The 25,110-nt window shown below is 34.6% G+C and overlaps 1 protein-coding gene across 2 annotated transcripts in view; it reads left to right on the top strand.

Moving 5' to 3' along the window:
• FAM118B (family with sequence similarity 118 member B) overlaps nucleotides 1-25,110 on the top strand; it is a 100,453-nt gene that overhangs the window by 45,126 nt on the left and 30,217 nt on the right. For both annotated transcript variants that reach the window (XM_051986712.1, XM_051986711.1), the window contains exons 2-3: nucleotides 12,738-12,830; nucleotides 22,611-22,863. In XM_051986712.1, the coding sequence (XP_051842672.1) occupies nucleotides 12,745-12,830; nucleotides 22,611-22,863 (339 nt within the window). In that variant the 5' untranslated portion in view covers nucleotides 12,738-12,744. The remainder of the gene's footprint in view (nucleotides 1-12,737; nucleotides 12,831-22,610; nucleotides 22,864-25,110) is intronic.

Below are 25,110 nucleotides of genomic sequence, written 5' to 3'. Positions count from 1 at the left end.
TATTTTTATATGTGTGTGTGTGTGTGTGTATAAAATAGTATAAAACATACATCGTCAGGTATAGTTATTAAATTAAATTTTTTTGCTTATTTTTCTTTTTCACAAGGAAAGGTTCAGACTGAGCCAAGGTTAAGAGATGATTTATACAAAGGCAAAAGATATCAATTAAAAGTTTTTTGTTAAAAGTCTGCTTCCTTAGCAACATATTTTATTTTTAGGAAATACTCTCTCAGAAGGAATGTAGGAGGGAAAGCATTGACAAAGAGGGAAGTGATCACTTTTTCTCAAAGTAAAATCACCAATTCCTATCCCAGGTCATATTTGAATTTGGGTACCTAATCTTTTTAGAAACAAGCAATGCCTGTGGGCATGGTTTTTTAGTTTATCCTTTTAATTTGTAATTCACATTTACAAACTATTTGCTCTCTGACAATATTCTTACACCAATGGAAGAATGAGGTCTCAGGACTATTGTCACGATAGTGTTTTATATAAAAGTATTTCCTAAAGATTTGGTTGAGCAAGGGGTCATACTCCTAAGCTTTTGGTTACAAACAATTGTAAGGACAGAAAATCCTTTTTTCTCTAGATCATTCTTTTTCCTCATTTTGATCCGATCTTTCCAATCTTTGCTGAAGAGTACCAACAACTAGTAGAATCCTTCCCTGGCCTTTGCTTTATTAGAGACTATGTTGAAACATCATTTTAGGAAAACTAGAGTATGGCACAGAATCGAATATGAATGAGGACCCTGATAAGAATAGAAAAGTTGAAGATGATTAGAAATAAATACATAGGGATTATTCCCAAGCCCCCCACCCCCCCAAAAAAATGAAAGAAGTTAAAATATTTGGGTCTTTTTATTTAGAAATACTCTTTAATGTGGTTGGGGTGGGAGATGAGACATGGAAAAGTGAAACAGACGATTTTAATACAGGTATCTATTGTGTAAAATCAAATTAATTAGTCACTAGAATAGAATGTTCCCTACAATTGACTAGTTGTAAACAAATTTGCTGAATCCTGAGAGTATATAGCATTTTATTCTAGTTGTCCTCTCATATACTTAATTAAAGTCAAATGGCTGAAATAAGTCCAAAAGCCTCAAGTAACATGAGTGTGATATATGATAGCAGTTTAATCTCATTCTAAATCAGAAGGTAACCATTCTTTTACTTGATGCTTAATTCCTATCACAGTATTTATCCAGAGCAAACAAACAATTTCTAATTAATTATTTTTAGTATACCCTTTTTTGGAAATGTGCCCTTTGTTCATATATTTCCTAAAGCAGGAAAAATGCCAGCATTATGAACTTCTTTTCCTATTTGAATTATTCTGTTCTCAAAAAACCCAATAACAAACTTATCTTGTGCTTTATATAAAAAAGGAATTAAACTTTTTAAATATAATAACTACTTGTTTAGTTGAAAATATAGATATAGATAAATAGGTTAAATAGGTAAAAATAAAGACTTAATTTTTAGAAAAGTAGGCTAATAGTAGTACTTGCCAGATTCTGTTATCCTTAGAATTGAGCCTATTGTTAAAGCCATTTTACACATATGATCTCTGTCAGTAGTGTCAAACTCAAATAGGAATGGATGTTTGCAGGCAAACATATTGATTTAGAAAATGTCTAATTAATGTTATCTTTATTGTACCATATTTTTATTTAATTAAACATTTCCCAATTACATTTTAATCTGATTTAGGTTGTGCCCGGAGTTTGACACCTCTGATCTTTGTGTATGTATATAATCACAGTTTAGATAAGCTGCTATCAAAGCACGATTTGGGATTGTAAAACTAAGATCTGCCGCAGAACTCCAAGTTTTTAAATCTGTATTATCCCTGGCTTGCAGGTGAAATGTAATTTCATCTACTCACATGACTAACCTTTTCTTTCTTATCTCATTCCTGAATTTATTAATATGTTTTTCCTGGAAGACTCTCCTTAATTTATTTCTTTTTCTCATCTACCAGATATTTGAGTTTCATTTCCTACCAAGTAGATGAATTTCAAAATACCAAAACACAAACTTGTGTAACATCTGAGACCTTTAAAACGAAAATAAAAATATGTAAATGAGGTTGCTATTCTTTTTCTCAGGGTTTACCAAAGGTCTGACTTATTTATGATCTCATATTGTCCTTTGAATGACTTCTCATTGACTTAGCAGGAATTGGAAATACAGCTGTAGATAAATGTTTTTGTTTTATTTTTTACAAGTTTTTATTGATATTTTCTGTTTCTTACCTCATTATAGCATCCCATGTATTTTTTCCCATTGTCCTGATCCCAAACAGCCATCCATGTGACAAATAGTATTTTTAGTTGCAAGAGATCGATACAATAAAAACTCAAAAAACATGTGCAATATGTAACTTCTGTGAATCTCTCACCTCCCTTCATTTGAGTTCCACTTGAGTTTTGTAATTTTTTAAAATAACTTTTTATTGATAGAATCCATGCCAGGGTAATTTTTTACAGCATTATCCCTTGTACTTGCTTCTGTTCCGATTTTTCCCCTTCCTCCTTCCACTCCCTCCCCCAGATGGCAAGCAGTCCTTTACATGTTGAATAGGTTACAGTATATCCTAGATACAATATATGTGTGCAGAACCGAACAGTTCTCTTGTTGCACAGGGAGAATTGGATTCAGAAGGTAGAAATAACCCGGGAAGAAAAACAAACATGCAAGCAATTTATATTCATTTCCCAGTGTTCTTTCTTTGGGTATAGCTGCTTCTGTCCATCTTTGATCAATTAAAGCTCTCTTTATCGAAGAGATCCACTTCTATCAGAATACATCCTCAAACAATATTGTTGTTGAGGTATATAATGATCTCCTGGTTCTGCTCATTTCACTTAGCATCAGTTCATGTAAGTCTTGCCAGTCCTCTCTATATTCATCCTGCTGGTCATTCCTTACAGAACAATAATATTCCATAACGTTCATATACCACAATTTACTCAACCATTCTCCAATTGATGGGCATCCATTCATTTTCCAGCTTTTAGCCACTACAAACAAGGTTGCCACAAACACTTTGGCACATTCAGGTCCCTTTCCCTTCTTTAGTATCTCTTTGGGGTATAAGCCCAGTAGAAACACTGTTGGATCAAAGGGTATGCACAGTTTGATAACTTTTTGAGCATAGTTCCAAATTGCTCTCCAGAATGGCTGGATGTGTTCACAATTCCACTGACACAATATATCACTGTCGCTGTTTTCCCACATCTCCTCCAACATTCCGCATTATCTTTCCCTGTCACTCTAGCCAATCTGACAGGTATGTAGTAGTATCTCAGAGTTGTCTTAATTTGCATTTCTCTGATAATGATTTGGAGCATATTTTCATATGTCTATAAATAGTTTGAATTTCTTTGTCTGAGAATTGTCTATTCATATCCTTTGACCATTTATCAATTGGAGAATGGTTTGATTTCTTATAAATTAGAGTCAATTCTCTATATATTTTGGAAATGAGGCCTTTATCAGAACCTTTGACTGTAAAAATTTTTTCCCAGTTATTGTTTCCCTTCTAATCTTTTCTGCATTTGTTTTGTTTGTACAAAGACTTTTCAATTTGATATAATCAAAATTTTCTATCTTGTGGTCAATAGTGATCTCTAGTTCTTCTTTGGTCATAAATTCCTCCCTCTTCCACAGGTCTGAAAGGTAAACTATCCTATGCTCTTCCAATTTATTTATAAGAGCTTTGTAATTTTGTTACATTGTTTTAGTTATTGTATATATTGTTTACTTGGCTATACTTAATTTTTGTTCTTCATCAGTTCATGTGGATCTTTCCACACTTCTCTATATTCACCACACATCATTTCTCATAGCATAGTAGCATTCCATTATCTTCATGTATAACAGTTTGTTTTGCATGTGCATCTGTTTTGTTTCTAATATTAATGATCAAATTTCTATCACAAAAGTGATGCTGTACATATTTTGGAGTATATGAGGATTGTTTTTTCTTACTTTCCTTGAAGTATAAACTCAGTAGTAGAATGTCAGGTTCAAAGGGTATAGACATTTTAGTCATTTTATTTATATACTTCTGCAAAATGATGGTGCCATTTTACAGCTCCACTAACAATGTATTAATAATGAGGCTGTCTTCCCACAAATTCTCTAACAATGGCTATTTTTTCTTTATAATTTTTGCCAGTTTGTAAAGTATGCATTGAAACCTCAGCATTGATCTTGATTTGGATTTCTCTTTATTAGGAGTAATATGGAGCATTTTTCATTTTGCAGTTTATCTTTTGAGAACTATTTTTAATATGCCTAGATCTATTGGAAATGGCTATTAATCTTATCTAGCTAGCTAGCTATTAATTGTTTAGATATCTTAGATACCAAACCCTTATCAGAAAAATTACACATAAAGATTTTTTTCCCCTCATTCAATAACTTCCCTTTTTTTCCTAGATGTATAAATGGAGCTCTCCAGTTTCAAATAATCAAAATTATCTGTTTCATCTTTTGTAATGCTTTTATCTCTTGTTTGTTTAAAAATATATCTCTCAGGAGATGTGGGTAAACTGGGACACTTATACATTGTTGATGGAGTTGTGACCTGAGCCAACCATTCTGGAGAGCAACTTGGAACTATGCCTAAGAGTTTAATAGCCCTCTGATATTCTTTGATTCAGCAGTGTCTCTATGGCTCTATATCTCAAAGAGATAGGACTCACATGTATAAAAATGTAGCAGCTCTTTTGTAGTGGCAAGGAACTGGAAACTGAGTGAGTGTCTCTCAGTTGGGGAATGGCTGAATAAGTTATGGTATATAAATATATGGTACATAATATGGTTAATATATATATATATATATATTACTGTTCTATAGGAAATGATGAGCAGGCTGAAAGACATGAACTGATGCTGGGTAAAATGAGTAGAACTGAGAGAACATTGTATACAGCATCAAGAAAATTAGTTTATGAGATGATTAACTGTGATAGATTTGGCTTTTTTCAACAGTGGAGTAATTCAAGGTAATTCCAATAGACTTGTGATGGACAGAGCCATCCACAACCTGACAGAAAATTATGTAAATTGAATGCAAATGAAAGCCAGAATATTTTTACCTTTTTTTTTTTTTGGTCATTGTTTTTTCTTCCTCATGTTTTCTTTTTTAATTTAATTTAATTTTTCTTGCATATCATATCAAATATAGAAGTATGTATAGAAGACATAATAGCCTAATTTCTGCCAGACTGCCCTGCAGTTTTCCCAGTAGTTTTTATCAGATAGGGACTTTTTTTCCCTAGATAATTTATTTTCTATTCTCTATCAAAAATAGATTGTTGAGTTCTTGTTTTTTCCTTAAATCTTTGGTTTATTCTCAGTAGTCTGTCTACACTCTTCTTTTACCAATATCAGATGGTTTTGATGACTGCCTCTGTATATAACATAGTTTGAAGTTATAAAAGTACTATTCTCTCTGCCTTACTTTACTTACATTTCCCATAATATTCTAGATCTTATGTTTTTCCAAATGAATCACAAACCAAAAAGAAACTTCACACACACACACACACACACACACACACACACACACGCAAGAATGGAGGTGGGAGGAAGAGAAAATAGATACAGTGATGATTAATGGAATATGGTAGGGATAAATGCAAGTGATTATCATCAAGAGAAAAAAAATAATTCATCCAGCCTTTCTTAGTGATTGACCACCATTATAAAATGTTCTTAGCACTGAATTTTGTATGACATCAGTAGAAAGCATTGTGTAGAATTAATCCAAAAACATCAGTCCTGACATTTGCATCTAGATATACATAAAAGAATCAAAATAATAATAATAGTGTGTCATTTTTCAAGATTCTAAGTCTTTTAAAAATAACTTGGGAACTAAGAACATACTTTAAAATAGCAAAATGCTAGTGTCTGTTTAAAAGAATTGAGGTCAATGACTGCCAAGCCTTTTTAAAGTTATATGTGGACAGCAAACTCATTCTGGTTTAAAACATTTTTACAAAATTTTAAAGGGAAAAAAAATTTTAAATACACAAATCTTCATTGACTTAAATGAGGAGGTGGAGAATCCCAAGCATGAGGGACTGCCAGTAAAGATTCCCATAGTTAGGAGATGGAGTGTCATATAGCAACAGGGAGGCCTATAGAGACTGTGGAGAAAATTGGGAAGCAGCCAGGTTATGAAGTTCTTTTATTTTTTTTTTTAAGCTTTTTATTTTCAAAACATGCACAGATAGTTTAACATTGACCTTTGCATAACCTTCTATTTCAGATTTTCCCTCCTTTGCTCCACCCCCTCCCCAGGTGGCAAGCAATCCAATATATGTTCTACATATTAAGAATATGTGTTTTTTGAGGATGTATTCTGATGGAAGTGGATTTCTATGACAAAGAGACTTAACTGAGTTTCAATGGATAAATGATGGATAGAAACAGCTACACCCAAAGAAGGAACACTAGGAAATGAATGTGAACTATTTGCATTTTTGATTTTCTTCCCGAGTTATTTTTGCCTTCTGAATCCAATTCTCCCTGTGCAGCGGGAGAACTGTTCGGTTCTGCAAATATGTATTGTATCTAGATTATACCGCAACATATTTAACATATATAGGACTGCTTGCCATCTTGGGGGGGGGGGTGGAGGGAGGGAGGGGAAAAAATGAAACATAAGCGAGTGCAAGGGATAATGTTGTAAAAAAATTATCCTGGCATGGATTCTGTCAATACAAAGTTATTATTAAATAAAATAAAATTTAAAAAAAAAAAGAATATATGTTAAATCCAATATGTATAAACCTATTTATATGATTTTCTTGTTGCACAAGAAAAATCAGATCAAAGAGAAAAGAAAATGAGTAAGAAAACAAAATGCAAGTGAACAACATCAAAAAGAGTAAAATGTTATGTTGTAATCCACATTCAGTTCCCATAGTCCTCTCTCTGGGTGACCATGGCTCTCTTCATCACAAGATCATTGGAATTGGCATCAGTTATCTCATTGTTGGAAAAAGTCACATTCATCAGAATTGATCGTCACATAATATTGATGCTGCCATGTACAATGGTCTCCTGGTTCTGCTCATTTCATTTATGAAAGTCTTTAAAAGCCAAATGGAGATATTTGATCCTGAGTGTAATAGGGAATCAATGAACTTAATTGAAGGGATAGCATGATCATCTCTTGGACTCTAGGAACATAAGTTTGACATTTGATGGCAGAGGTTATTTTTATGTCTCCAGTACTAATCATGATGTCTTGTACTTAATAGTTACATAGTAAATATTGATTGAATTTAAATCAGTCGTTGTGACCAATACAAAAATGATCATCTACTTAGGTAATCTTCCACAAATGACCCTTTTTGTATATAAGCAGAGTGATCTTCAAATGTTCTTCTGTCACCAGACCTTCTCCCTATCTATTGATTCTTTTTTGAATACCTTCAAGTATACCTAAGTCTTTCTCTGTAGAGGGCACTTGAAACAAAGTGTTAACTCAGTGGAATTGATGAGATATGGTTCTCTAGTTTATATATACTTAGTATGGTGATGTAATGATTCTCTAGTTCATACATATTCGGTATGCTGTAATGATGTAATTGTACTAAGGTATATAAGGACTGAGAAAGACTGAAAATGAGACATTCCATTTTTGACCAGTCTTCTGGTGGCTGTCTTGCCTTCATCACTTCTCCACTAAGACCAAGGACTCAGGCTGTTCCCAAGGTGCTCCAGAAAGCTAGCCCAAACATTACATTCCTTCCTTAAAAAAATCTTTATTCCTTCCCATTCACTCAACTATCATTGAGCTTTCTGTATTTATTCTTGTCTTCTCATCCCCCTGAATTGAAACTACTCTTTCCAAAGTTACCAGTGATATCCTTATTGCCAGATATAAAGATCTTTTCCCCAGGCCTCATCCTTCTTGACCTCTCTGCTGCAATTGACATTGCTGACCAACCTCTCCTAACTACTCTTTTTTATTATTTTTATGATCCTACTCTATTCTGTTCTTATCTCTTCTATCTGATTAATCTCAAACTGGCTCATCATCCATTTAATACCTCCTAGCTATAGGTATTCCTCCAAGGTTTAACCCATGCCTTCTTCTCTTCTCCTGCTTTCTTTCTTAGTGACTTCCTTAGTTTCCATGGTTCAATTATCATCTCTATGCAGGTGACTCTCAGAGAGAGGACATAGGTAGCTAGATCAATATCTGGCTCTGGACTCTCTCCTGAGCTTCAGTCCTTAGCACCTACTGTGTGTTGCACATTTTAAATTGGCTGTCCTAGAGACATTACAAATCCAACATGTCCAAAATGAACTCATTTTTCCCTGCAAAAATTCCATCCCTTCCAGATTTTCCTATGTTTGTGAGGGTGCTATATAATCTTCTCAGCTCTCAATTCATGACCTATGTCTTGTTGCCCTATTTTATTGTTTCTGTCTCTCTGCCTCTCACAACTAATCTTTCTATTCATGTAGGTACTATCCTAATTCAGACTCTCATTACTTTTCACCTAGATTAGTGCAACAGCATCTTTTAATTGTTCTTTCTTGCCTTAATTCTCTCTTACTGCACAAGAAAAATCAGATCAAAAAGGAAAGTAAATGATTAAGAAAACAAAATGCAAAGTAACAACAACAAAAAGAGTGAGAATGTTATGTTGTGATCCACATTCAGTTTCTACAGTCCTCTCTCTGGGTGTAGATGTCTCTCTTCATCACAAGATCTTTGGAACTGGCATCAGTCATCTCGTTGGAAAGAGTCAGGTTCATCAGAATTGATCATTGCATAATATTGACATTGCTGTATACAATGATCTGGTTCTGCTCATTTCACTTGGCATCAGTTCATGTAAGTCTCTCTGAAATCATCTTCCTGATCATTTTTATAGAACAATAATATTCCATAACATTCATATTCCATAACTTATTCATCCATTTTCCAATTGATTGGCGTCCACTCAGTTTCCAGTTTCTTGCCACTACAAAAAGAGCTGCCACAAACATTTTTTGCACATGTGGGTCCCTTTCCTTCCTTTAAGATCTCTTTGGGATATAGGCCCAAGAGAAACACTGCTGGATCAAATTGCCTTATTTTTCTCAACACACTAGTCTCTTATATCTATAGCTAAAGTAATTTTCCTAAGGCATAAATTTCACCTTGTGATTCCCCTACCTAGTTAATGGCTTCCTATTGATTCTAGGTGAAAAGTAATGAGAGGCTGAATTAGGGCAATACCTACATGAATTGAGGGATTAGATTTCTTTTTAACTTTTCAAGCCATTTGCAATCTGGCACCAACCTCTTTTCCAAGCTCATTGGACATAATCCTCCTCCTATATTCAGAAGTCAGATCATATTGGCCCTTTCTTTGCTCATGACACTTTACCTCATGTCACTTTGACTTTGCACTGACTCTTTCTCATACATGGAATGCATGCTTACCTTTCCTCTACTTCATAATCTCTCAACTTTTAAAATACAGTTGAAGCTGCAGTGGTGATACACTGGAATGTTTTCCAGTAAATACTTCGTCATTGCATGTGTTTGACCTGTTTGGATTGCTTGCCGTCTGGGGTAAGGGGTGAAGTGAAGGGACAAAGGTTTGGGATACAAGGTTTTGCAGGGGTGGGTGTTGGAGCCTGTTTTTGCTTATATTTTGGAAATAGGGGGGCTATTATTAAAAATGAAAATATAAGTACTTTCTCTCAGCTCCTGGCATTTTTTTTTCTCTTCCCCTCATATATAGAATTCTCTCTCTCCTCTACTGTTAATTACTGACCTTCTAGGTTTATTTTTTAACTTTTAATTAAAAACCGTAACTGCTCTTAATTCCAGTGACTTCCTATCTGTTGATTATTTCTTATTTATCTTATACCGTGTTTCCCTGATAATAAGACACTGTCTTATTAAATTTTTTTTTGACAGAAAAACCCCAGAGGGCTTATTTTCAGGGGAGGGCTTATTTTAATGAACATTGACAGCAATTTTAATAAGCAGGTAAATGTGAACAAAAAGAAGTACCTTTATTCAATAATGATCATGTCATCTTCTTCAACAACATCGTCATAAGTGTCCATACCCTGAATTCCGTCCTGGATTTCTTGCGCGTCTATTTCCTTCAGAAGAAGTGGACCCAATCTGTCATGTCCATCAATATAGCTCTCTTTAAATGAACATGTCTTGTCCAGGTAACCTATTCATAGTGCCTTGGAGACACAGCTGTCAGTAATTCTTTCCCATGACTTCACATGGGGGGGGATGGGAGGGGAACGGTGCATACAGAGGGTACCGTAATGTAGCATGTAGCACACCTTCACTACAGTAGCAATCTCAATAGGGCTTATTTTCGGGATAGGTCTTATTATTGGGGAAACATGGTATATACCTTGCATATATGTATTTATTTGCATCTTGTCTCCTCCATTAGACTGTAAGCTTCTTGAGGGCAGGAACTATCTTTCTCTTCTTTTTGTTTCCCCAGCTCTGCACATTGCCTGGCACAAAGTAAGCATTTAATAAATGCAAAATATTATATATATATAGTGCAAAATTAAGTAAGTTGAGCCAAGTATACACAGTATACACAATAATTAACACTAATATAAATGGGGGGGAAAGCACCAAAAAAAATTACAGATAAAAGTAGCAAACATTATAAAGCTCAAGTAATACTCAGATGAAAAGATAAGCGAAGACATTCCCAATCTATGCCCTCAAGGAATTCGGAAAGTTACAGGTAAAACATTACGTGTTTTCAGATTTTATTGATGTATTGGTCAGGGGTGTGTGTGTGTGTATAACTTCTTTTTCCTTCCATAAAAAAACTACAGTTTATCATATGAGATGGTTTTTAGAGAAGGGGAGGAGGAATACATGGAATACTAATGTAAGAAACTGAAAATATCAGTAAAAAAGTTTTGTTGTTTTTTTTTTTTTTAATATATGGCTGAAGCACAGCTTTTTCATGAAGCCTTTTCTTATCCCCACCAACTCCTAGTGAGTACTCTCCTTCCCAAACTACTTTATACTTAACTAATTTGTTAATCACATTTTATCTGTACAATATATAGTTTTTATATGCATTGTTGTCTACTTGCAAATATGAGTGGTCTCATTCTTTGTACTTGTATTCCTAGGATCTAGCACAGTGCTTGGCACGTAGTAGTAGGTGATTAATAACTTGTACTTCCTTAGCACTAAGGAACTTTCAAAAACACATAAGCATAAAATAATGTTTTTTAAAAGATTAACAGTAATATAATGTTCTCAAAAATACTAAAAGAAATAGGTTGTATTTTTTATGTCTCAGCTAAAATACTATTCCCACTGTGTAGTTTTCAATCCCTAAAATATTAGCAAGTTGCTCAAACAACTTTGCTAATGTTCATATGTGTTTTTTTTTTCTACTTACCTTATGTAGATTGCAGATCTGTTTCTGAAATCTGTCTTTAACAACATCTGTATAGTATACTGTAGAGGAAGAGAGAGAGCCCATGAAATTAACTCAATGTTCAGTCTTTTTTTTTTTCCCCCTAAAGGAAATTTATTCCAAGGTTCATCAACTGGGTAATGTCTTAGAAGTAACTAATTCGCATATTGTGCCTATATTGACCATTCTATTCCTGATCTATTAGTTTCTTTAAGTATTGTCAAATGATCTGATTGGGGCCTTTACAACCATAACTCCAACTCCCCAGGAAAACTCTGTTTAAGAACTTAAAATGACCCAGAAATCCCAAAACCCCTTTTGCATTCCTTAAAAGATTCTTGTCTCCTTCCCTCCTGCATAATATTAGGAGCAGAAATCTCTTGCAATATTTCTATCTCCTTGCCCCCCTCTGTTTTCGTTATATCTCCTTAAAAACACATTTTGCAAATGTGTCAGAAAAGAAAGTGGGCTAATGTTTTTTGCTGGTTTCTTTAGACCCTATAAAAGGCCCTTGGTCCTTGTGTTAGGGGCTACATGCTTTGGTTGTGAATCCCTTGTGGCCAAAGTCAATTTTAATAAATTGTCCAATTAAAAATTAATATTTCAGGAGCAGCTAGATGGCTCAGTGATAGAGCACCAACTCTGAAGTCAGGAGGACCTGAGTTCAAATGTGGCCTCAGACACTTAATACTTCCTAGCTATGACCCTGGGCAAATCACTTAACCCCAATTGCCTCCACCAAAAAAAATAATAATAATAATATTTCTCAATTCATCTATGTATCTTAGGGCACAATATTAGTATATTCAGAAAATCTTAATCTTGATAAAATGTTGACCATTTGTGGATCTAATCATTTGCCAGAATTTAGGTGGACTCTCAAGTAACAGACAAATTGTCCTCATCAGACTCAAAAATTTTATAGTTTCAAGGAAGTCTATTCTTTTCAATGAATTTGTGATATAATTTATGAATTTTTTCATTTGAGGCAGTTTGGTTCAGAGGAAGATCTGACCTGATCAACTAAAAGATTTTGGTTCCATAAAAGGAAGAGATAAAGAGTACAAAGGGGAGGAATGGGCAGGGAGAAAAGAAAAAAAAAAAAAAAACTGAGAAATTACCATCCAGAGAAGTTTTAGCATAAAAAACCTTCATAAAAACCTTCAAAACAATAAAATTTATGGAATCTGATATATGTTTGTCCCTGAATTTCTCACTGGTATACTTCTGGGTTAATCTGATCCTTAATATCTTAGTTTCTATGTTTAATCTATTTTAGAAACTGGATGGCTTCTACAGGGAGCCAACCCTCTGATATAGACGATATTTTTGGATTCTTCAGTGATGGAGCACCCCCCACCAAAAAACCAAGGTAAGGAAGAGAATAGAATCTCAAGAACAGAGGTAATGATTATTGTTGTCTGATGCAGAGGAATAGCCTGTTCCATGTTCCATCTATTTGGCATGTTGGGTTTTTCATAGAGCTTGTGTTGTCAAAAGCTATCAAAGCAAAGATGATTCCTCAGAACTTGAATCTTTTTTTTTTTTTAAAGGCCTATGTTTTACATAAGCAAGTAAAGAGAGAGAAGGGAGGGTAATGGTAGTAATAGTTGATTTTTACCCCAGTACTACACTTCTCAAGACTAAAAGCAATATTCTTTTTTTTTTGATATTTCACTAAATCAAGGAAATGGCAATAGAGGCAGGGAGAGTAAAGAAAGCTCAGTTTTGTCCCCCAAATAATAAATGATGGTATCCTCAAAACAAGACTGTTGAGGGGTGAAATTCTGCAGTCCCAGTCTCTATGTAAGGTTTTGGCAAAAATGCGTTTATTTTCACTGAGCAGTTCTCAGTGGGCTCCTGATTAGATGGTAGCAGCTATTTGGGATACAGAGTTCAATTTTATTTAGTTTTCTGTTACCCAAGCTTAGGGATGATCTCCAGATAAATTGAGGGAATAATTTCCAGATCAATAATGGGTGGTGATTATTCCCCAGGCCAGGATCTCCAAATGACTTGAAGATGGGGATTATTTTAGGGGTTTCCCAGAGGCCAGAGAATAAAAATATCCCAGAGGAGGGGTCTTCTGGAGATTCAGAGTTTTCTGATCCAGGCTTCCCCCACAAAGATCAGGGGACCACAGAGTCTTTATTACATCAGAGTGATGAAGGGAGACCCCAAAACTCTCTCTCTGAAACTCCTTCAAGGAGAAAGTTCAATGCTAGCCTATTACACTTTTTAGATCTGATTCTGTCATCCACTATCTTAACTGACCTACCCGGGTTTTTGTCATCTGCAAATTTGATGAACATACCTTTTATGCCTTTATTCAACTCATTATCATTAGTAAAATGTTAAAAAAAAAAAATCACAGATTTCTGTGATGTACTAGAGATCTTTTGTCATATTTAAATCCATCTGATTGTACTATTGTCTAATCCAGGGGTGGGAAACCTTTTTTCTTCAAGAGCCATTTGGATATTTATAATATTCACAACCCATGTACATTGTCAACTTATAGAACTCAAGTGGTAGGAGCTTGTTCTACCTAGCTTTTAGCTCATTGTTGCCTGTGCCTGCTTTAACAAATAATTTTGTGGGCCTTATCAGCCCTGCAGGATGAATATTTCCCACCCGTGGTCTAATCCATATCTCTCTTATCATCTTCACAAGAATATTTCAACATGGTTTTTAGAAATCATTTAAAATTTAGGCAAACTATATCCATACCATTCTCATTTGCTAGTTTAATAATCCTATCAAAAAGGAAATAAAGTTAATTTGGTATGACTTGTTCTTATATAAAACCATAATGGCCCTTTATCATTACCACTTCCTTTCCAAGTTTTTACCAACCATTTCAGTGACTTTTCAGGAATTGAAGCCAAGTTCAGTGAGTGACCTTTAGTTGGTAAGTTATTTTTTCTTCCTTTTTTTTGAAAATTAAGCCAATGTTTGCCCTTCTCTAATTATGTTGTGCCTCTCCTGATTTTTGTGATCTTTCATCTATCACTCACAATGGCTCAGGAATCATCTCTGTCAGTTCTTTTAAGACTAGAGGATGTAGTTCATCCAGGACAAGTGACTTTGTACTCATCAGGGCTGCTAGTAAGGTATTTCCTTATTTTTGGATTTCACCTCCCTAATAGAAATGTTTTATTTTGTCATTTCCAGTGCAAAAATCATCTTAAAAGAGATATACTCAGTAGATTTGCAGTCTCATCAGTTCAGGAGTACCTTCTGGCATTGATGGGGGTATCCCTGATACTGTCTCTCTTGACTTGGTAGGGGGAAGGGTATGAGGTAGAAACTCCTTGAAGGAGAAATTTTCCTTGAATCCTTCCCTTTGCAAAAGGGAATCAAGACAAGCAGTTTCATTCTGTTATCCTGAAAGAGACCAGCACACCCTCCACTGATAACACTCATTACTGATTACACCCTTTATTGAGTTGGAGATTAGTCCAGGGACACTCATTAAAATTTCTATTCAATTTGGGGAAGATCTCTGTCTGATTTCAACTCAAACTACCCCCAGCCTCTAGCCAAAAATTCAGTTATAAAAAGGGGCAACGGGATTTAACTCCTTGCAAAGAGGCCAAAGCAGGAATCATGCCAGACCCAAGGACCTCCCTTGACATGGCTGCCTATGAGACCCTTTGCCCTGAAAAGACATTCTCTTTTCAGCCTTAATCCCTCTTTTATCTCTTTCACCTGTTTCCCTAACAGGACTACACCCGTCTTTACTTCTCTGTTGGGATTTTTCTGCTAGGAACTTTCTCTCTCTGCCAGTCCTTTACTTCTCTGTTGAGACCTTGCCACTAAGGAAGTCAGCCTCCTAGCAAAAGCTAACTTCCCAGTGCCAATAAACTTCTTTTGCCAGTCTAACTTTTCAAGTTTGAAAATTCTTTTACAAAGGACCTGTGGGCCTACCAGAGGGGATTCCCACAACTCTGCCCTGCACTAAACCTCATCAGTACAGTTCCCTGTTAGTAATTTTGTTTTATCATTTCCAGCATAAAAGATCCTTCTCCTATGAAAAGAAAAAAGAATAAAAATTGAGCAGTTCTACTTTGTTTCTTTTATCAATTATCATTACCTTGTCCACCCCCAAGCAAAGGTTCTGTCTCTTCTTTGATCCTCCTTTCTTTCCCAGTAGAGCTTAAGCTTTTATTATTAGTCTAAACTTACTCCAGTTGGATTCTATTTATTTATTCTATTTTATCTTCTATTAGCAGGCATTGTTTCCATCTTCTTTATATTTTTTAGACATTTTTTATAAGATTTTGAGTTTCAGATTTTTTCTCTTCTCCCTCTCACTGCCCCACGGCAAGCAATCTGATATGGAATATACTTGTGTAATTATGTAAACATATTTCCACATTACTTATGTTGTGAAAGAAGAAACAACAAAAAGGGAAAGCAAGGGGAAAAAAAGAAAAACAAAAAAAATGAAAATAGTATGCTTCAATCAGCTACACCCAAAAAAAGAACACTGGGAAATGAATGTAAACTGCTTGCATTTTTGCTTTTCTTCCCGGGTTATTTTTACCTTCTGAATCCAATTCTTCCTGTGTTCGGTTCTGCACACATATATTGTATCTAGGATATACTGTGACATATTTAACATGTATGGGACTGTTTGCCATCTGGGGGAGGGGGTGGAGGGAGGGAAGGGAACAGAAGTGAATCCAAGGGATAATGTTGTAAACAATTACCCTGGCATGGGTTCTGTCAATAAAAAGTTATAATTATGAAAAAAATAGTATGCTTCAATCTGCATTCAGATGCTATAGTTTTCTTTCTCTTATTTTCTATCATGATTCTTTTGGAACTATCTTGGATCATTGTATTGCTCGGAAGAGTTAAGTCTATTATAGTTGATCATCATACAGTGATCATCATACATATATACATACTATATATGTAAGTATATCGATACAGTTATAGTTGATCATCACACAGTATTGCTGTTATATAGATACAGTGTTTTCTTGGTTCTGCTTACTTCATTCAGCATCAGTTCATGTAAGTGTTTCCAGGCTTTTTTGAAATCATCATTTCTTATTCCATTCATTCATATATTACAACTTGTTCAAACATTCCCCAAATTGATGGATAGTCTCCCAATTTCCTGTTCTTTGCTACCAGACAAAGAGCTGTTAAAAATATTTTATACATGTTGGTCCTTCGTGATCTCTGGAATACAGATGTAGTAGTGGTATTGCTGGATCTAAGGATTTTCACAGCGTGATTGCCCTTTGGACATAGTTCCAAATTTCTCTCCAGAATGATTGGATCAGTTCACAACTCTACCAACAATGAATTAGTGTCCCAATTTTCCCCATTTACATTTCTTTAATCAATGGTAATTTAGAACATTTTTTTATATGACTATAGATGGCTTTAATTTCTTCTGAAAATTGCCTGTTCATATCCTTTGTCATTTATCAATTGGGGAATGTCTTGTATTTTTAGAAATTTTACTCAGTTCTCTATGTATTCAAGAAATTAGGCTTTTGTAAGAAATACTGATTGTAAAAATTGTTTCCTATACTTATGCTTTCCTTCTAATCTTGGCTGCAAAAACTTTTTAATTAATGTCAAAAAAAATTATCCATTCCATCCTTTGGGCATAAATTCTATCCTTCTCTATGGATCTGGCAAGGGAACTATTTCTTGCTCTCCTAGTTTGCTTATGATATTACTCTTCATGTTTAAATCATGTATCATTTTGATCTTTTCTGTGCTTAGTTGCTGCTATACTGTTTTCCATTTTTCCCAGCACTTTTTGTCAAGTGTAGTGAGTTCTTATCCCCGAAACTGAAATCTTTGGGTTTAACAAACAGTAGATTACTACTGTAATCATTTACAGCTGTATTTTATAGACCAAGTCTATTCCACTGATCCACCACTCTTGTTTCTTGGTCAGTACCAAATGGGTTTGATGATTGCTATTTTATAATATAGTTTTAGATCTGGTATAGCTAGGCCGCCGCCTTCTCCTCCTTCCCCTCCCTCCCAACTAATTTCCTTGATATTCTTCACCTTTTACTCTTCCAGATGAATTCTGTTATTTTTTTTCTAGCTCTATAAAATAATCCTTTGGTTTCTTTTAAAATCCAAGTTGGTTAATGAGTTTTCTTCTTGTTCGAATTAGTATCCCTAGATAAATCCCCTGTTTCCTCTACGTTAGAATTGTTTCTCTTTATATCTTCAGAATTTAATTTTCAAGCATCTCCCCACTCTCCTGTGCTGACTTCCTTTAAATCATTTTAGTCCATGGGAACCTACCTTCCTTCCTTTGAATCTCAATAAAATTTGCTTTCCCAATATATGGAGTACATGTCAGACTATGTCTGACTTTCCTCTTCTCTGTCATAAACTCTAGAAAAAATGATCTCTTCCCATGCCCCAGCGTTCTCATCCTTTCAACCCCAGAATCATTGTTTGGTGAGAATAAGATCCAAAATAGAATTTCCTCTTATTACTTCCTCCAATTTCTGAAAGATAACATAACCACTAAGGTAAGTCAAGGAGTTATTAGTAGCTTTGCTTTTGGCAGAGAGAAAGCAACAGCAGATATCTGGATATAATTGAAGTTCCTCATCACTACTTTGTTATACCTCTGTGCCAGAATTGTGATGTTTCCAAATCCCTTCATCTAATTCAGGTATCCTGTGATGTACAGGATATACAGCACAATTTTGTCATTAATATGACCAAATTATTTTTTGTTTATTATTCTTATAACCATTTTATAATTTCTGCATCATATTTCCTGTTCTTTGTTCCTGGATTTCCTCATGTGAGTATACTTTGTTAATATATCCTAACCCACCTCTGTTTTGATTTGTCTTCTTTTGAATAAGGTATATCCATCAAGAGGCGTAGACTATATCATCATGCTTTATATTCCTTCAACTATAACTCTGAAGCCAAATATACCCCTTTGCATTAGGAACTTAGTTTCTTCTATTTGTTGCCTTATCTTTAGACATTGATAGATATATACTCGAGACCATGGGTTTAATTGACTCCCTTCTTGGATCATGTTTTCTCTGAACCTTTAGATTTCTTACTTGTTATTCTTCTTTTGTAGCTATTCTTTATAATATCTAACCTAGGGAATATACATAAGCAATCTTCTCCTTCCCTGCCTTTTTTTTTTTTTTTTTTAAGTTTAAAGCTGTTTTCACTACTTTGTATGACACTTAGAAAATACATTATTCCCAGCTTGTGTTAGGTTTATTTCTTCTCTTATCAGGAATCTCTGCCAGCCCTATATTGTAAGCTATGATTCAGAAACCTAAATCCCCAAACCAGAAATCTTAAATATTACCTTAGAATTGCCATCTGTTCACTTTCTGACTTAATTTTTCTCTCCTGCACACTTGTGTCTTCAATAGAGCAGTAATGATAAACAACTTGTGCTATATAAATTTTATAATCATTGGCAGTACATTTATTCTGAAAGTATCATTTGTGACAACATGAATCACCAAAAATTGAGATTTAGAACAATGCTTTGAGAGGTTTTTTGTTATATCTTGGATACATCCCCCAAAAAGACAACAAACAGTTTTATTGTTATCAGGATAACACATATCTGTTCCAGGACCCCTGATTAGAAGCTTGTAAAATATTATTACTTTTTTCCTCTGATTCTTTCTGAATCATCTCTCATCTGATAGCTTCTTTGGCTCTTTTATATCATTTTTGGTATCATAAGCAACTTCTTTCTCTTCAGAAAGCTCCCTAACTCTGTCTAGCTCCCTCTTCTGAAAGACAAGTCTCAAATCTCTTTTTAAGCTTTAATTGTACAGCTGTCTTTTTCATTCCCTTCTCTGTGTAACCCTTTCTATTTTCTCATTTTGATAGAGGTGAAGTCTTCTTTCTTTTACCTCAGATCTATTCTTTTCCACTGAAGTTTTACTTCTGCTTCCTTCATTCTCCCTCACAATTTGCAATAAAGAGAGGTATTTAAGTCCATTTGCCTTCTCATACAGAAAGATCAGTCAACATTTGGAACATATAACAGTTATTTAACAGAGATACAAACACTTATAATTGCACAAGTCCCTTTACTCTCTATAATGGTTGAGATTTTCCATTTGTTTTTTGAATCTGTTTGAAGGTATTTACTCCCTCAGTCTTAAACATGTAGTTAAAACATTTACATTCATTTATCACTTCTTAATAACTTGACAACCAGTCAGATTCCTTATATCAACAATTTTCTTTTTTATTGTTATTGTTATTATTATTTTATTTTATTTATTTGTTTCACTGAAGCAATTGGGGTTAAGTGACTTGTCCAGGGTCATACAGCTAGGAAGTGTTAAGTGTCTGAGACCAGATTTGAATTCGGGTCCTCCTGACTTCAGGGCTGGTGCTCTATCCACTGTGCCCACATATCAACAATTTTCAAGGCCATAGCCATCTCCCTTCAGCCTTACACTAATCTCTGATTGGTTTCACTGGTTTGCCCCACCTCATCCACTAATCCAAGAAGGGGACAAGACTGACTTCACAATAGAAACAACAAAAGTCTTTAATCCATTTTATCAATTAATTAGTTTGATCCTTTGATTGTTCCACTTAGCTTTTCTTGCTTATTTTGTCTTCTCTATTGTCGTCATTCAGCCCTGTCAGACTCTTCATGACCCTATTTGGGCTTTTCTTGGCAAAGATACTAACATGGTTTGCTTTTTCCTTCTCTCACTCATTTTACAGACGTAGAAACCGAAGCAAACAGGGTTAAGTGACTTGCCCAGAGTCACAAAGCTAGTAAGAACCTGAGGCCAGATTTGAATTCAGGTCTTCCTTACATTAGGCCTACCATTTCATTGACTTCATTATCTAGCTGCCTTGTCTTTGCCAAATACTTTATCCTTGTCATTGTTGAGCTTACCTCTTCAGGTTCTATTCTGTAATCTTCTTTGCTTTTCCTTAATTGTCTCTGAATATAGTTCTGTTATAATCTAGAATCTCTATTCATAAGAGCTTGGATATTGTTCTTCAGATTTTCCTTAATTTCTCTGAAATTTCTCATTCTCAAATTCAACCATTGACCTGTTTTACATCTCTCCACATTATCTACAAAATTTTCTTATAATTATTCAACTTACATCCTTTATCCTTAACTCTGAAATTCAGTTATCAGACTATATCACACTATTCTTCTATTACTCCTTGTCTAGAGTGGGATAGTAGAGCTAGACTAGACATCAAAAAATCCTTCTTCTGATATTTATTAGCTCTTTGACTATAGGCAAAATACTTAAACTTACTATATTTTCTCATCTGTAAGAGAGTATTGTTGAGATGATTCGGTCCAATTCCAATGATCTTATGATGAGAGCCATCTACACCTAGAGAGAAGACTGTGGGAATTGAAGGTGGACCACAACATAGCATTTTCACTCTTTTGTTGTGATTTGCTTGAATTTTATTTTCTTTCTCATTTTCTTTCCTTTTTGATCTGATTTTTTTTTCCTGAGGCATTTAGGGTTAAGTGTCTTGCCCAGGGTCACACATATAGAAAATGTTAAGTGTTTGGGGCAGACTTGAACTCAGGTGCTCCTAACTTCAGGGTTGGTGCTCTCTCCACTGCACCACCTTGCCACCCCAGATCTGATTTTTCTTGTGCAGCAAAATAATTGTATAAATATGTATGCTTATATTGGATTTAACATATATTTTTACTATGTTGTTATGTTGGATTACTTGCCATCTAGGAGAGGGGGTGGGGAGAAAGAGGGAAAAATTGGAACATAAGGTTTTTCAAGAGTCAGTGTTGAACAATTGTCCTTGCATATGTTTTGACAAAAAAAAAAAATTTAAAAAAAAGAAAAAAGTATTGTTGTATAGCACATATTCTTTGAGAAGATGTATGGGTCCTCAGTTCTTTCAGAAACTTAGTAACTCCCACTTCTTCCCAGCCCCTATTTCACATTCCATAAACATGTCAAAGGTAAATTTATTCACATCTTTATCCTAAAATTAATTTTTTTTCTTAAAGATCGATATAACATATATGGGTTAAAATCCCCATGACTTTGTCATCCTGATGTCTAAATGATTAAAAAAAAACAAAAAACAAATCACAAGTTTGGATTTTTTCTCTTGAGTTACTTTTGTTTGTTTGTTAAGTCATATCTACCTATATTATTCTACAAGAACTATAATTTTGGGATCTTTCCTGTCCCTTTTGTTTTGTCTGAAGTATGAATGATTATAAAAGAAAGAAAGAAAGAGTCAATTTCAGGATCACTTTTAATTCCTAAAGCTGGTTCTTTTCTTGCTTTGTTTTTTAGCATAGACTTTCTTGATATGAGCTCTGTCTGCTTCATGTACTTTGGAGGGAAATATTTTTAAAATATTTAGCATGTAAGAAAGTTGTACTCTTAGTATATTATTTTTTCTGTCTGACCAAGGTCCTTCCAGTCCAACAAAAATGTATTAAGTAATTAACATAAAGGTACTGGTAGTGCTCTGTGACCAGGAACAAATCATTACTCTTACTGAACCATCCTCAACTGTAAAACGAGAGTGCTTCTTGTAGTGCTTCTGTCTTGGCTTTCAGAAGGATCAAAATAAGATAAAATAGAGTAAGATAAAATAGAGTGCTTTGTAACTCTAAAGGAGTATAAACCCAATAGTGGTATGCAGCATGTACAGGAATACTAGAATGTGAGGTAGAATGTAATAAGGACAAAAGAGAGAGCCAAACAAAATTCCCTAAGAAAATTTGAAGAGGGAGAGATCACTTTCACTTTCAAGATAGATGGGGGTTAGGAGAGACCTTAGAGAGGTGTACCTGATTTGATTTTGAAGGCTAAGAATTTCATCATGTAAAGATATTAAACGTTTTGAGTGAACAGCTAACACATCCTGAATATTAAATAGAATGTTCTGAAAGCAGATAAAGTTAAGGATAATTTTATTAGTACTCCAGTTTGGCATGAAGGGGAGTCATGTAAGTTCAACTAAAATAAGTAAATTGGAGCCAGAGCAAGGATGACTTGAAATGCCTAAAGAATTTGTATTTTATTCTTTGGGCAAAAACTCTTGAGAGTTTTTGTATAGAGGAGTAACACTCTCAGGCCAGTGCTTTAGGAAAATAAATTCTCAAATATTCTTCTTTCTGCAGGAAGCTGCTCCCAAGTTTAAAATCCAAGAAGCCTCGGGAACTTGTGCTTGTGATTGGAACAGGCATCAGTGCTGCTGTTGCACCTCAAGTTCCAGCTCTGAAATCATGGAAGGGATTAATTCAGGCCCTGCTAGATGCTGCTATTGATTTTGATCTTCTTGAAGATGAAGAGAGCAAAAAGTTTCAGAAATGTCTCCATGAAGACAAGAACCTCGTCCATGTTGCCCATGACCTTATACAGAAACTGTCTCCTGTGAGTGTCCCTGTTTGGGCATTCTGCATTTCTCAAAACCCTTAGTGGTACTCTTACTATAGAGCAAAGAGACAGAAAGTTTAATCACATCTGTAGCCATTTGATTCTTAAAGATAACAAGAAGCTAAAATATTCAGGCAAATCTAATTAGATGAACTTAACAGGAATGTTACACTTGAAATAATAATTAACTTTAGAAGTGCAATGTGTAGAAGGTATGATAATTTGTGTGAAAATTATCTGGTGGTTTTAAGTAAATTGTGAGCTTACTATGAGTTTGTAATATAACCCAGCCAAATTAACTCATGGAATCTTAGGCTTCAGGAAATATTGGATTCTCTTCACTGGAGGTCTTCAAGCAAAGAATGATTGACTATTTTTTGTAGAGGGGATTCTTGCTGAAGTATTATTTGGATTAGATGGCTTTTAGGAGCCCCTCTAACTGAGATTCTGAGACTATTCTATAAAGTTACTATATAATGAAATTTCTTTGATTTAGTTTATTTTGATCCCACTTTGGTTTGTTTAGTCTTTTCTTTTTTTCCTTTTTTTTTAATTATCAAGAATTTTTTATTTCACCTCAGCATTAGATTCTGTTCCTAAAAGTCCATATCTTCTGGCAAGTCAGGCCAGGGGCGCTTGGCCTTCTCTTGTCAGTTATGATCTTTGCTTATGATGAAATTTTTCCTTAATGTTAGTTAGCTTCACTCAGTGAATCCAAGATATCTCTGGTTATCTGACTTACAAAGTTGCTTCCTAACTTGGACATGTTCATTTTGAAGTTGATATTCAGTCACACTTCTATGTTACAGAATTACTGATGTATGAGTAATATTATCACTTTGCTCATACTGGGAGCCTACTCATAGAGATTCCAGGGTAATACTGTATAGACGGTCTTTGTTGACACATTACTTTACTGACCTTATGGTATCTTGGCTGTATTGCTCTGCTCATCCTTTAGATTTAACTGAATGTTGATCTGCTATTTGCTTGGTGATAGTTGCTCCCTGGTTCTTGATTAATCTCTTCAAGTCCACAAACAATCTTCAGTTTCAGTCAGGTAGGACATAGTAATTAAAATCTTTTCCTGATAAAGGCAAGTTATAATTTTTTAAGTATTCCCAACATACCCAGTTAACATAAGTTTGGCAGAATGCCCCTGAGCTTTCTAAGTTTTTCTGGCTGGAGATTCAAATCTTCTGTTGGTTTGCTTAGTCTTGAGAATGTGTGGTCTTTTTTTATACAAAGATCATTCTCTTCATATCAATATAGTGAATGCTTTCGGTTTTTTCAGTAGTACTGATGATTTGTATTGATTTTTCCACACTCTTAATACAAGCTGTATATCTATTTCACCCAAGCCAAAATCTTTTTAGAAAGTTGTAATATAAATAGAGAGATTTTCACCAGAAGGGGAAGAACCATGTTTTCTCACAAATTTAGAGATAATATGATTTGCTTTTTTTAAAATTGTTTTGGCTATTGCTAAGTTGATTAACTCCAGAAATGAGTCAGGGGATCCCCTTATCCAATTTTGCTAAAAAAATCAGGATTCATGTGGAAGTAGGGAATATCTGGTAGAAGCAAAAGATATTGAAATATGTTATTTTCCACTTTGTTAAATGCATTTATAAGTCATAAAATACAGTCTCTTCTCTTTAAAAAGTTAGTTGCCGGTGAAAACCTTTTTAAAAATCCTCTTATAGAGAGATTTTGTTGATTTTAAGTTTAACCTAAAAGAGGGATTCTTTTGTACCTTTTAAACTTATATATTTTATTCATCTTTTTTTAAAATGAAGATAGCCCTTCTGGGGAGGGAAAGGAGAAGCAGTTGGGTTTAAGTGAATTGCCCAGAGATACACAACTAGTAAGTATTAAGTTTCTGAGTCCAAATATAAATTCAGGTCCTCCTGACTTCAGAGCCAGTGCATTTTCCACTCCCCCTTCTAACTTTCCCCAAATAAGGATAGTCTTTACTGGCATTGATGGTATAAAGAGTATGGTTTATAAAGACTCCATCAGCTAGAATTTATTAAATGCTTACTCTGTACGAAGCACTGTGCTAAATTCAGGTTACAAAGAAAGAAAAAGGTAGTCCCTGCTATGAGGGAGCTTGCATCTAATAAGGAAACAACCTCAAACAACTGCATATGAACAAGATATGTGTAGGATAGATAACTTGCTGTGGGAAAGCACTAGCATTAAAGGAGATTGAGAAAGGTTTTGTGGAGAAGGTAGAACTTG

Source organism: Antechinus flavipes, chromosome 3 (assembly GCF_016432865.1).
Source record: "Antechinus flavipes isolate AdamAnt ecotype Samford, QLD, Australia chromosome 3, AdamAnt_v2, whole genome shotgun sequence".
Classification (NCBI taxonomy): domain Eukaryota; kingdom Metazoa; phylum Chordata; class Mammalia; order Dasyuromorphia; family Dasyuridae; genus Antechinus; species Antechinus flavipes.
This window is presented reverse-complemented; position numbering and strand designations above follow the sequence as displayed.